Raw genomic sequence first — 14,887 nt, 5'->3', positions numbered from 1 at the left:
CGGATTTAAGTAGAAATATTTTGGAATGTATTTTGTTCTTAAATCTTGATAAAGAGGACAAATTATACAGAAGTGCAATTCATCTTCAATTGATTTTAAAATACAGTAAGCACAGGTTCTTTCTGCACGTTCGTTACGTAATTTCCTATCTGCCTCAATGCGTAAGGAATGCATAGATACTCGAAAGCGACATAAGGCCTCTCTGTACCGGTCATTTTCAATACAAGATAAATACATCTCTTGCTTAAAAGAATATTTGAAAGTACGGTAACAGTCCAGTTTGGGAAAAAGATGTAAATTTGAGCTCCAATTCTGAGAGTCAATATCTCGACATCTCTGTTTGAATAAATTAATAAAATTAACATTATTACCCACACTTTGGTTGAGCCATGCTTCACCCATGCCAAGGAAAACAACAACATTGGCCCAACATGGTTTACACTTATTAGCTTCTTCACATTGAAATAAATAACACTTGTACACAAGACGATGTTGTGGCATTGCAATTAAACGTAGCCAATACTTAATAATCTTTACAAGTCTACATGTGCGTATTGTAAAACGGCCCAACTCACCCCTGACAGCGAGGGTGGATGCATTGCCATACAATTTCAATACGAAACGACAAAATTTATTTTGCACTATTTCAATTTGGTCAGCCGTGTGGAAGCCCCACATTTCACTCCCATACGTTAAGATTGGGAGGATTTTACTATCAAATATTTTAAATGCAAGATTAACATCGATAGTACCAAATCGAGCGATGGCTTTCTTAACTTCAAACACTGCCTTCGAGGCTTTGGCTGCTAGATGCCGTTGAGCTTGGTCCCATGAACCTGAACAAGATAGTACAATACCCAAATAATTATAAAAAGGTACAACTTCAAGTTTCGTGCCATCTAGAAACCAATTTTCGTACGACTTTAATCTCCCTCTACGTCTGAACACAACTATCTTTGATTTACCCGTGTTTACTTTTAGTTTCCATTTACGTGCATACAAAGATAAATTATTTAAAAGACGCTGGAGACCAATAGCTGTTGTACTAAAAAGAGACAAATCATCGGCAAATAGTAAATAAAAAAGTTTTTTACATGCAATATGAACTCCTGCAAAATCGTGATGTAATGCTTCCCCAAGGTCATTGATAAAGAGCGTAAACAGAAGAGGTGACAAGATGCTGCCCTGCTGGACACCAAGTTCACATCTAAAAAATTCAGTTATTCCTACAGGAGTTTGGATACATGCCTTAACATCAGAGTACATAGAGCGTAACACTGTAAATAATTTACCCCGAATTCCAACTTTGAATAATTTATAAAAAAGCATAGCATGATTGACCCTGTCGAAAGCTTTTTCGAAATCAATAAATGCACAATACAGCCTACCACTGAGTGACATATAACGATTAATGATTGTATACAAAATGAAAATGTTGTCAATGGTACAATAACCTTTTCGAAATCCAGCTTGCTCTTCTACTACAGGATAATTATGTTCAATCCATTGGAGTAATCTACGGTAAACAATGTCACTAAAAATTTTGGTAATGGTTGGTAACAAAGTTATTCCCCTGTAGTTGTTAACAATTTCTCTAGAACCTTTTTTGTGTAGTGGAATTATTAAACCTATAACCCATTGACTAGGAAATGAACCTGTATCGAGAATTTTATTACAAAGCGCAAGGAGAGCTTCTTTAAAAGACAGTGGAGCGTGTTTGAAAATATCTGGTGATATTCCATCAATGCCTGGCGCCTTATTGGTTTTTAAACGAGAGATAGCACCTTCCAGTTCTGCCAATGTAATTTCATGATCAAGTAGGTCAATATTAACATCAAAGTCAACATCTGTGTTGGCATCAAGATTCTCTAAGAAAAGTTTGACTTCTGTATAAAATATATCATCTGGTGAAGTAGTATGTGTTTCAGACTCTGAGAATAAATTAGAAAAGAAATTATACCAGTCATTCAGAGGAATCTGTTTTGATGGACCACAGGTTTTACTTTTCAAGAGTTCCCAAAACGCTTTAGAATTGTTATTTTTGGCAGCCATTTCAAGCTTTAGCTTTTCATTCTCCATATAGGACCCTTTCTTCTCCTTTAGAAGGGAATGGTAACTATTTCTACGTAAAATATAGCTATTCCGACTATCTTTAGACTTCAAATTACGAAATTGTCTTAATGCTTTGTTGACCCGCTGTTTCATTTGATAACATTCTTTATCAAACCAATCATTTTTTCTAGGTGAAGAACGAAATGGAGACTTTTTTGAGGATTTCATAAGACTTGCCGCATTTTCTAACATTTGCGACACAATATCTGCTGCCTGAAGGACATTGCCATTGGCAAGAACATTACGAAATGAATCTTGAAGAGTACCATAAGATTCTCCTGTCCAAAACTTGTGAAATGTGTCTGCAAGTTTTTCATTCCAGTAGAATCTTTTGGGTAACTCCGAAACAATATTTTCTTCTAAAACACCATCAACAACACCGTTAACTGCAAGATTAAAAGTCACTGGAAGATGGTCAGAATCTGGTCTTTGACAGACGGCAAAATCACTCAATAAACTGAAATCACAAAACAAGGACAAAACATAATCGATGACACTAGCCCCAGAGTGTGTAATACATGTGAAGTGACCAACTCCCTTGTCTCTATACAACCTACCATTAATAATTCTAAAGCCAGAGCTTTTACAAAATTCAAGAAGTTGTTTACCATAGAAATTAGTACACTGATCATTCGAAGCTCTAGACGGAAGTTGTTCAATAGGAACAGTAAAATCATTATAAAGGGCAGAATTTTTCACATTTTCAAGTAGAACGTCTGGCTCTTCTGCCGTCCTGGCATTGAAATCGCCACAGATGAAATATTTATAGTTTGGAAAACGTGCTATGTAATTGGCGAGTTCATCCTCTAGAATTTGGAAACATGATTGACTAGAGTATGTGCTAGAACCTTGTGGTGAAAAATAAACAATACAAAAGCAAAGCTTCAATTCACCAGATTGGCAGAAAAACCACACGATATCATCAGAAGCATCACTACATGAAATAGACACATTTTGACAGCATTGTGGTTTGTAAAAAACACTGATTCCGCCAGAAGGACGGCCTAGTGTCTTGTTTTTAGGTCTACAATGATGAAAACTGAGATAATCATTTAACTCAAACACATTGCTTACAAGATTCCAGGTTTCTGTCAGAAAAATGACATCAAAATTTCTGAGGTAAGAAAGAAATTCGGGGTTGCCCCATTTGGACTTCAGCCCGTTCACATTCCAGACAACAAAAGAAACATTTGAACATGAATTACTATAGCTATTTACTACAACATCTGGCTTTTCATTGGAGAAATGACGAGGACCTTGGCCATGATCCTATGGTTTCGAGATTTTTTTTATATCGTTAATGCCATAGTCAAATACAAATACGTCCTTTTCAATGACAAGTTTATCATAGCGAAGTGACGCAGTTTTCCCGCTCGATCTAGCTTGGGCCAAAAAATGGCCGAGCTTACGCCTAGTTTCACGGACCCTGGGTGAATAGTCTTCGGCAACTCTGTAGTCGGAATCACGCAGTTTGTCCCTGGCAGCTTGAAGAACTTGTTGTCTGTCTTTATACTTGGTAAATTTCACTATTACAGGTTGACGACTGGATTTAGTCTTGAGTCTGTGAGCTCGTTCTATTTCTAAGTCTTTTGGCAAATTTAATTGGTCAGAGATCACCTCGCGAACTTTGGATTCAGATTCGGCCCAGTTTTCATTTTCATCATCTTGGGAAATGCCGTGGAAAATAAGATTGTTCCTTCGAAGTTGGCCTTCTTGTTTATCCTGCTCACCTTCAGTCTTTTGGAGTCTCCTGCGGAGTTCGCTATTCTCTGCTTCTAGTTCTGCAATGCGTAAACTAGCTTCATCCAAACGTTTTTCCACATTTCCAAGTACTTCTTTTATTTCATTGGTATCACTTTCTGCTTTCTGCTCAAGTTTGGCAAACCTGTCTTCAATTGAAACTTGCAGTGAATTCAGCTTGGAGTCGATAAAAGACTTCAATTCTTCAACAATGCCACTTTCACTATGCGAGTCACCACCTTGTTGGACAGGTGGCAGTGAAGACAAAGTGCTGCTTGTAGTAGACTTTGGCGCTGTCTCTACATGTATACTTTCAGTAAGCTTAGTTTGTCTGGTCACGTACCTTTCTCCTTCTGGTCGTGTTTGGTTTGATGCCCTGGGTCCAGGGTTGGACTCTACATCTCCACAAACCAGTAGGCTTAGAAGAACTAGTACCCGTAGGGCAAGGCTCACGTGCAATTTACTATTACGTAATCCATTGAATCTTCCGAACCATTTCCCTTGACGTGGATGGGAAAAGCAACCAATTTTTTGACGCCATTGGTCTATTGAAATGCCCATACCGCTGATTTAGAGACTCTGTATGGGTTTAGATGTAAAGTAAGATGAAATTCGACACGCAGAACAACTTTCAATCCAGGAAAATAGGAAATTTTCCCGCACGACAACCTGTTGACGATGTTCACAACTCGGTTGGTAGAGCGCCCTCTCCGATTTACATACAATTCGTATCTTCTCACAGACAATCAAGTTCCAGATGTTACTTGTCCTGCCGATATAACAGTGGAGTATGACTATGGTAATACGACGGCTATGGTTGAATTCAGTGGAGAGTCAGTCACAGACAACTCTGGTGAAATCCTTACAGTTAGCTGTCAACCAGCATCGAATTCTACATTCGGGGATGGTACACATAAAGTGATGTGTTTTGCTACCGATTCGTCTGGCAATATAGGGCTTTGTTATTTTAATGTAACTGTACAAGGTACGTACACACATTTACTTTCCTGCAATGTTTAAATTTAATGCTCTTTGATATGATTATTGTATCCGATAATACAGATTTTCATTTTTGAAACACTGCGCTCTTTTAACCTTAGACCCCCTTAGACCCCCTTTCTTTATACACAGAAAATACGTGACTTAAATTGCAACGTTTTGATTGCATCACCATATTCTCTGTGGTTAAGATGATAAAATGTAGGCGATGCGCTTTTGACAGATCAGGAAATATGCCGCAAATTTTGGCACATTTTTCTCCCAACGTCACTGAAAGACACGTAACTATTATGCAATATTAGGAATTCTCGCTCATTGTCGTTTAACAACAAATGTAATGGTCTAAGACCAACAGAAGAAACTCCTATTTGATAGATGATGTTGTGTTGTTTTGTCGTAGACACAACTAATCCAGTGGTAATATGTCCAGCTGTAATGACAGTTGAGTATGACTATGGTAATACATCTGCTGTGGTTGATTTCGGTGGTGAGTCAGTCACAGACAACTCTGGTGAAATCCTGCCCGTAACCTGTGACCCACCGTCAAATTCAACATTCTGGGATGGAGAGAATACGGTGACATGTACCGCTACCGATGCATCCGGCAATGTTGGAAGTTGTAATTTTACCATTGTTGTTCAGGGTATGTATTTGCACCAAGCTAAGTAATGATAACGAACATAACAGCGCATTATGTATGGAAGACAAAACAGGATGTGCTGTTTTTGTTTCTTGGGGGTATAAAATTATAAGGGGCTGGTACCTCATCTTTTGATGATTTCTGTACTATATCGGTTATTTAATGATTATAACGAGTTCTTCTTTTACTGCGTTAGCGTATTGAGATACGCACCGTCGACCTTGTAAGACAAACGTTTATATGTAAACTGCATTGTTATTGTGGACCAGTAAATTCTGGTAGAGACTAAAATTCAAATGATAACGTCAAAAGTACACTTTCGACAGTTCTTTGATAAGCGAAAGAGTTTCTATCAACATGTTTTGGGAGTGGATCGAGAATGATGAATTGCCTAGTAAGCTAAATTGCTAAAACATCATTGAAGGTTACACTTACTGGCCCTTTAAGGTAGTCGAAACTTAAAGATTTCAGCTTTTGCTCAAACTTTCTGCAAACGAACGTTCAAGCATTCTCTTTCAAAGTCAAATATAAAATTCATAGTCCAGCACGAAAGGTTTGGTGCTATACGATCAAATCACCCAATACTTACCGAGGTTTGAATTTGAAAAGGATCGCCATCAATGTGTTTTTTATCTCTGTGAGGAAAATAGGCGATTTTGACATAACTTAGCAGGTGAAAACGGAATTACTCCATAAGCTTTAAAATGAGTTCACGCAATTTGTAGGCAAAAAAATATTGCAAATGTTTGTAAGTCGAAATGTATGTTCCCAAGGCGCATACTACAACAAGGTTCAATATAAGTGATTACAGTCTAGAACGCATTGGTTGTTTACTTAATCTTTTGCAGAGACTAAACTGTTAATCTTAAAGTTTGTTGTTATTTTTCTCAGACACTATTGCGGCTGTTCTCATCTGTCCTGCTGACATCACTGTCGAATACGACTATGGAAATACATCAGCTGTCGTTGACTTTAGTGGGGCATCAGCCATGGACAACTCGGGCGAAACCTTGTCAGTGACCTGTGACCCACCATCAAATTCTACATTCTGGGATGGTGAAAATGTGGTGACTTGTTCTGCTACTGATGCATCTGGGAATAATGGAACGTGCAATTTCACAATTACTGTCGAAGGTAAAAGTAACATTATTAACCAAGATATTTGGTTTGTAAACGGTCGGTAATTGCGCGAAAAGATAACGAAGGAGGACATTTTGTTTACCCTAATAAAATTGATGTAATATAATACGTTTTGCATCATGCATAGTTGGCATAGTTTGCTCTTTTGTCCCTCCAACAACAACAACATCAACGACAACAACAGCAACAACAACAACAACAACAACAAACAAACATTATTCCTTATCATCATCATCATCAACACCACCATCTTTGAAATTGTCTTCTATCGGGCAAACCAGGTGGAGGAAATAAGCGCTCTTACAAGACTTGAACTAATGTAACAAACAGTTTCGCAAATCTACCAGCATACATATAGTTCATAAACTACTGCAATTATTTAGTTTCAGTAAGAGACACTGACTATGCAAGTAAAATATTGTTCTGCTGATAGAATATAAGTTAAAAATCTTTAATTTTAGACACTACGAATCCTGTGGTAACTTGTCCAGCTGATATGAGGGTTGACAATGATTACGGTAACATGACAGCTGTGGTTGAATTCAGCGGCGAGTCAGCCACAGACAACTCTGGTGAAATCCTTACGGTGACATGTGACCCACCATCAAATTCTACATTTGAGGATGGTGAAAATGTAGTGACTTGCTCTGCTACCGATGCAACTGGTAATACCGGAAGCTGTAATTTCACAATCACTGTACAAGGTACGTGACAACTGTTGGTCGAAAGGCTTTAGGAAAGAAATAAAATTTTACAAGAGCGTTTATTGATAAAAGTGCGACATAATAGCATCAAATAAACTCTTATTATTGCTAAGTGTATGAATTCCGAGACAGAGATTTATAATCACAGGAGAATATATATGCTCCATGAATCGTGTACTGAACACTTCACCAGTCCATATTTTGAATATTGAGAAGAAGGTTTTACATACCATTCGTATCTTCTCACAGACAATCAAGTTCCGGATGTTACCTGTCCTGCTGATATCACAGTGGAGTATGACTATGGTAATACGACGGCAGTGGTTGAATTCAGTGGAGAGTCGGTCACAGACAACTCTGGTGAAATCCTTACAGTTAGCTGTCAACCAGCATCGAATTCTACATTCGGGGATGGTACACATAAAGTGATGTGTTTTGCTACCGATTCATCTGGCAATAAAGGGCTTTGTTATTTTAATGTAACTGTACAAGGTACGTACAAACATTTACTTTCCTGCAATGTTCAAATTTAATGCTCTTCGATATGATTATTGTGTGGGATAATACTGATTATACTTTTTGAAACTCTGCACTTTTTTAAGCATAGAAACCCGTCATTTTTACGAAATTTATATTTAAGTTAAATTGCAACATTTTAGTAGCATAAGCATCTTTCGCTTTGTGAAAAAGATAAAATGTGGATCATACACGCGTGAAAGTTTTGCTAATATGCCATAAATGAAGAACCATATATTGTGCACCCTTCTCTGCAGAAAAGAAAATGAATATGCAATATCAGAGAGGCTTGCAACTTGTTGTTCAACATCGTACAATATATGTATGAAATCATTATTATTTGATTTGAATACTGTAAACAAAAGTCATATTCGGCAAAGTGCATACCAATTTCACACTTCTATTTATTTTATATGTGCTAAACTGTGATCATCATCTAGACATTTCAGTGAGATACTTAATACCTCGAAATAGTAATCTCTTGTTAAAGTGCACGAGTAAAATGATAATAATTTTCTATATTGCACTATTCAAATGTCTTTCCATGTTATGTTAGCCTTGATTATTGTCTGCCGATATTTTTCAATACCGAACATGTTTTTGACTGATACGCTATTGGTGGAGGAAGCCCGGAGTTAAGCTATTGCATCATTAAAAAAGAAACAACTGGAGAAATTGCATGTATTTGAATAAATTATGAGTTGCTCTTTTTGTGTACATTAAATCGGTGTCTGAGGGATTTAATGTGAGAAGGATAGACAGGGTCATGACTTTTCTCTGTCTCTTATGTTAGACACTACGAGTCCAGTTGTAACGTGCCCAGCTGACGTCACGGTAGAGTATGACGATGGGAATACAACAGCCGTTGTTGAATTTGGTGGAGAATCGGTTACGGACAATTCTGGCGAAAGTCTTGTTGTAACCTGTAGCCCACCATCGAATTCTACATTTGGGAAGGACGACAACGTTGTGACTTGTTCTGCAACGGACGCATATGGCAATGTTGGCACCTGTAATTTTACGATCACTGTTGAGGGTATGTATGTTCGAACTTTGAAAAAGAGCTATCTTGTGTTGAAGTGTGATTATTTTAAAAGATAGTATTGTAGCATAAAACACTGGTCTTAATGTTATGTTGTTATATGTTAATGTGTTTTTGGCCTTTTACTACTGATACCAGGGATAACTTATAATTCATATTAAATATTGATGAATACATTAGTCCGCTTTGAAATCATTTTACTTAAGGAGCAATTTGTTTTTTAGATACAACAAATCCAGTAGTGACATGTCCTGCCGATATGACAGTGGATAATGACTATGGTAACATGACTGCTATGGTTGAATTCAGTGGCGAGTCAGTTACAGACAACTCAGGTGAAATCCTTACGGTGACATGTGACCCACCATCCAATTCGACATTCACAAATGTTGAAAATGTCGTGACCTGTACAGCTACTGATGCGTCTGGAAATGTCGGGACCTGTAATTTTACTATAACACTGCAAGGTATGTAGCTAGGGATAGTTATCTATGTTGAGTTATCCAATCTAAGGCATCTCCTGCTTCACGAAAAGTAGCTATGTAGGCGAACAATGTCAAGAGATTATTCGTAAAGTTTAGCTTGTTTCAGAAATTGACTTAGCTCTAGCGATTCCTTGTTGTAACCTGTAGCCCAGCGTCAAATTCTGCATTTTGGGCATGCTGAAAATGTGATGACTTGTTTCGCTACTAATGATTCTGGCAATACTGGAGGCACTATTTGAACAATAACTGTGGAATGTACGTGACAGAGGATATTTGAAAGGTTTCTAAGAAATAATAAAGTTGTTATAAGAGTGTGTAATGACGGAAGTGCGACATAATAGCATTAATGTATTGAAAGTGTCACTCTTATTATTGGTTTGAACTGTGAATTAGAAGACTTGGATTCGTTATGAATGAAGAATTTTCATGTTCTTCGAATCGTGTACTGAACACTTCACCAGTCCATATTTTGAATATTGAGAAGAAGGTTTTACATACCATTCGTATCTTTTCACAGACAATCAAGTTCCGGATGTTACTTGTCCTGCCGATATAACAGTGGAGTATGACTACGGTAATACGACGGCTGTGGTTGAATTCAGTGGAGAGTCTGTCACAGACAACTCTGGTGAAATCCTTACAGTTAGTTGTCAACCAGCATCGAATTCTACATTCGGGGATGGTACACATAAAGTGATGTGTTTTGCTACCGATTCATCTGGCAATATAGGGCTTTGTTATTTTAATGTAACTGTACAAGGTAAGTACACACATTTACTTTCCTGCAATGTTTAAATTTAATGCTCTTTGATATGATTATTGTGTGCGACAATTCAGATTTTACTCTCTGAAACAGTGCTGTCACCATTTACCCCATTCTTTATACACAGAAAATATGTGACTTAAACTGCAACGTTTTGGTTGCATCACCATATTCTCTGTTGTTCAGATTATAAAATATAGGCCATGCGCTATTGACAGATATCCAAATATGCCGTAAATTCAAGCATAATTTTTCCCCTAAGTCACAGAGAGACACGTAACAATGATGCAATATTATGAATTCCTGCATATTGTCGTTTAACAAAAATGTAAGGGTCTAACACCAAAAGAAGAAATTGTGTGATTGATGGATGATATTGTGTTGTTTTGTCGTAGACACAACCAATCCAGTGGTAATATGTCCAGCTGTAATGACAGTTGAGTATGACTATGGTAATACATCTGCTGTGGTTGATTTCGGTGGTGAGTCTGTCACAGACAACTCTGGTGAAATCCTGCCCGTAACCTGTGACCCACCGTCAAATTCAACATTCTGGGATGGAGAGAATACGGTGACATGTACCGCTACCGATGCATCCGGCAATGTTGGAAGTTGTAATTTTACCATTGTTGTTCAGGGTATGTATTTGCACCAAGCTAAGTAATGATAACGAACATAACAGCGCATTATGTATGGAAGACAAAACAGGATGTGCTGTTTTTGTGTCTTGGGGGGTATAAAATTATAAGGGGCTGGTACCTCATCTTTTGATGATTTCTGTACTATATCGGTTATTTAATGATTATTACGAGTTCTTCTTTTACTGCGTTAGCGTATTGAGATACGCACCGTCGACCTTGTAAGACAAACGTTTATATGTAAACTGCATTGTTATTGTGGACCAGTAAATTCTGGTAGAGACTAAAATTCAAATGATAACGTCAAAAGTACACTTTCGACAGTTCTTTGATAAGCGAAAGAGTTTCTATCAACATGTTTTGGGAGTGGATAGAGAATGATGAATTGCCTAGTAAGCTAAATTGCTAAAACATCATTGAAGGTTACACTTAATGGCCCTTTCAGGTAGTCGAAACTTAAAGATCTCGGCTTTTGCTCAAACTTTCTGCAAACGAAGGTTCAAGCATTCTCTTTGAAAGTCAAATGTAAAAATCAAAGGTCACCACGAAAGGTTTGGTGCTATACGAACAATTCAACCAGTACTTACCGAGGTTTGAATTTGAAAAGGATCGCCATCAATGTGTTTTTTATCTCTGTGGGGAAAATAGGCGATTTTGACATAACTTAGCAGGTGAAAACGCAATTTACTCCATAAGCTTTAAAATGAGTTCACCCAATTTGTAGGCAAAAAAATATTGCAAATATTTGTAAGTCGAAATATATGTCCCCAAGGCACATACTACAACAACGTTCAATATAAGTGATTACAGTCTTGAACGCATTGGTTGTTTACTTAATCTTTTGCAGGGACTAAACTGTTAATCTTTGTTGTTGTTTTTCTCAGACACTATTGCCGCTGTTCTCATCTGTCCTGCTGACATCACTGTCGAATACGACTATGGAAATACATCAGCTGTCGTTGACTTTAGTGGGGCATCAGCCATGGACAACTCGGGCGAAACCTTGTCAGTGACCTGTGACCCACCATCAAATTCTACATTCTGGGATGGTGAAAATGTGGTGACTTGTTCTGCTACTGATGCATCTGGGAATAATGGAACGTGCAATTTCACAATTACTGTCGAAGGTAAAAGTAACATTGTTAACCAAGATATTTGATTGTAAACGGTCGGTAATTGCGCGAAAAGATAACGGAGGACATTTTGTTTACCTTAATAAAATTGATGTAATATAATACGTTTTGCATCATGCATAGTTGGCATAGTTGGCTCTTTTGTCCCTCTAACAACAACAACAACATCAACAACAACAGCAACAACAACAACAACAACAACAACAACAACAAAAAACAAACAATATTCCTTATCATCATCATCATCAACACCACCATCTTTGAAATTGTCTTCTATCGGGCAAACCAGGTGGAGGAAATAAGCGCTCTTACAAGACTTGAACTAATGTAACAAACAGTTTCGCAAATCTACCAGCATACATATAGTTCATAAACTACTGCAATTATTTAGTTTCAGTAAGAGACACTGACTATGCAAGTAAAATATTGTTCTGCTGATAGAATATAGGTTAAAAATCTTTAATTTCAGACACTACGAATCCTGTGGTAACTTGTCCAGCTGATATGAGGGTTGACAATGATTACGGTAACATGACAGCTGTGGTTGAATTCAGCGGCGAGTCAGCCACAGACAACTCTGGTGAAATCCTTACGGTGACATGTGACCCACCATCAAATTCTACATTTGAGGATGGTGAAAATGTAGTGACTTGCTCTGCTACCGATGCAACTGGTAATACCGGAAGCTGTAATTTCACAATCACTGTACAAGGTACGTGACAACTGTTGGTCGAAAGGCTTTAGGAAAGAAATAAAATTTTACAAGAGCGTTTATTGATAGAAGTGCGACATAATAGTATCAAATAAACTCTTATTATTGCTAAGTGTATGAATTCCGAGACAGAGATTTATAATCACAGGAGAATATATATGCTCCATGAATCGTGTACTGAACACTTCACCAGTCCATATTTTGAATATTGAGAAGAAGGTTTTACATACCATTCGTATCTTCTCACAGACAATCAAGTTCCGGATGTTACCTGTCCTGCTGATATCACAGTGGAGTATGACTATGGTAATACGACGGCAGTGGTTGAATTCAGTGGAGAGTCGGTCACAGACAACTCTGGTGAAATCCTTACAGTTAGCTGTCAACCAGCATCGAATTCTACATTCGGGGATGGTACACATAAAGTGATGTGTTTTGCTACCGATTCATCTGGCAATATAGGCTGTTGTTATTTTAATGTAACTGTACAAGGTACGCACACACATTTACTTTCCTGACATGTTTAAATTTATTTCTCTTTGATATGATTATTGTGTGGGATAATACTGATTATACTTTTTGAAACTGCACTTTTTTAAGCATAGAAACCCATTATTTTTACGAAATTCATATTTAACTTAAATTGCAACGTTTTGGTAGCATAAGCATCTTTTTGATAAAATGTAGATCATACACGCGTGAAGGTTTTGCTAATATGCCATAAATGAAGAACCATATATTGTTCACCCTTCTGTATTCGGCAAAGTGCATACCAATTTCACACTTCTATTTATTTTATATGTGTTTAATAGCGATCATCCTCTAAATATTTCAGTGAGATACTGAATACCTCGAAATAGTAATCTCTTGTTAAAGTGCACAATTAAAGATAATAATGTTCTATATTGCACTATTCAAATGTCTTTCCATGTTATGTTAGTCTTGATTATTGTCTGCCGATATTTTTTCTATACCGAACATGTTTTTGACTGATACGCTATTAATGGAGGAAGCTCGAAGTTGAGCTATTTCGTCATTAAAAAAGAAAGAACTGGAGAAATTGCATGTATTTGAATAAATTATGAGTTGCTCTGTTTGTGTACATTAAATCGGGTGTCTGAGGGATTTAATGTGAGAAGGATAGACAGGGCCATGACTTTTCTCTTGTCTCTTAACTTAGACACTACGAATCCACTTGTAACTTGCCCTGCTGACGTCACGGTAGAGTATGACGATGGAAATACAACAGCCGTTGTTGAATTTGGTGGAGAGTCGGTTACGGACAATTCTGGCGAAAGTCTTGCTGTAACCTGTAGCCCACCATCGAATTCTACATTTGGGAAGGACGACAACGTAGTGACTTGTTCTGCAACGGACGCATATGGCAATGTTGGCACCTGTAATTTTACGATCACTGTTGAGGGTATGTATGCTCGAACTTTGAAAAAGAGCTATCTTGTGTTGAAGTGTGATTATTTTAAAAGATAGTCTTGTAGCATAAAACACTGGTCTTAATGTTATGTTGTTATATGTTAATGTGTTTTTGGCCTTTTACTACTGATACCGGGGATAAATTATAATTCATATAAAATATTGATGAATACATTAGTCCGCTTTTAAATCATTCAACTTATGGAGCTCTTCGTTTTCAGATACAACAAATCCAGTGGTGACATGTCCTGCCGATATGACAGTGGATAATGACTATGGTAACATGACTGCTATGGTTGAATTCAGTGGCGAGTCAGTTACAGACAACTCTGGTGAAATCCTTTCAGTGACATGTGACCCACCATCCAATTCGACATTCACAAGTATTGAAAATGTCGTGACCTGTACAGCTACTGATGCGTCTGGAAATGTCGGGACCTGTAATTTTACTATAACACTGCAAGGTATGTAGCTAGGGATAGTTATCTATGTTGAGTTATCCAATCTAAGGCATCCCCTGCTCACGAAAAGTAGCTATGCAGGCGAACAATATCAAGAGATTATTCGTAAAGCTTAGCTTGTTTCAGAAATTGACGAAGCTCTAGCGATTCCTTGTCGTAACCTGTAGCCCAGCGTCAAATTCTGCATTTTGGGCATTCTGAAAATATGGTGACTTGTTTTGTTACTAAAGATTCTGGCAATACTGGAAGCACTATTTGAACAATAACTGTGGAATGTACGCGACAGAGGATATTTGAAAGGTTTCTAAGAAATAATAAAGTTGTTATAAGAGTGTGTAATGACGGAAGTGCGACATAATAGCATTAATGTA

The 14,887-nt window shown here is 37.5% G+C and overlaps 1 protein-coding gene across 1 annotated transcript in view; it reads left to right on the top strand.

Annotated features, from left to right (window-relative positions):
- The window catches only part of LOC139127886 (uncharacterized), a 139,442-nt gene that overhangs the window by 38,347 nt on the left and 86,208 nt on the right, over positions 1–14,887 (top strand). The window contains exons 36-49 of the mRNA XM_070693742.1: positions 4,595–4,837; positions 5,252–5,494; positions 6,383–6,625; positions 7,093–7,335; positions 7,585–7,827; positions 8,645–8,887; positions 9,118–9,360; positions 9,896–10,138; positions 10,537–10,779; positions 11,664–11,906; positions 12,382–12,624; positions 12,874–13,116; positions 13,805–14,047; positions 14,277–14,519. Coding sequence (XP_070549843.1) covers positions 4,595–4,837; positions 5,252–5,494; positions 6,383–6,625; positions 7,093–7,335; positions 7,585–7,827; positions 8,645–8,887; positions 9,118–9,360; positions 9,896–10,138; positions 10,537–10,779; positions 11,664–11,906; positions 12,382–12,624; positions 12,874–13,116; positions 13,805–14,047; positions 14,277–14,519 — 3,402 coding nt within the window. The remainder of the gene's footprint in view (positions 1–4,594; positions 4,838–5,251; positions 5,495–6,382; positions 6,626–7,092; positions 7,336–7,584; positions 7,828–8,644; positions 8,888–9,117; positions 9,361–9,895; positions 10,139–10,536; positions 10,780–11,663; positions 11,907–12,381; positions 12,625–12,873; positions 13,117–13,804; positions 14,048–14,276; positions 14,520–14,887) is intronic.

Source organism: Ptychodera flava, unplaced genomic scaffold (assembly GCF_041260155.1).
Source record: "Ptychodera flava strain L36383 unplaced genomic scaffold, AS_Pfla_20210202 Scaffold_39__1_contigs__length_1403739_pilon, whole genome shotgun sequence".
Lineage (NCBI taxonomy): Eukaryota > Metazoa > Hemichordata > Enteropneusta > Ptychoderidae > Ptychodera > Ptychodera flava.
The sequence above is the reverse complement of the archived record's forward strand: the minus strand, read 5'-3'. Positions and strand labels throughout refer to the sequence as shown.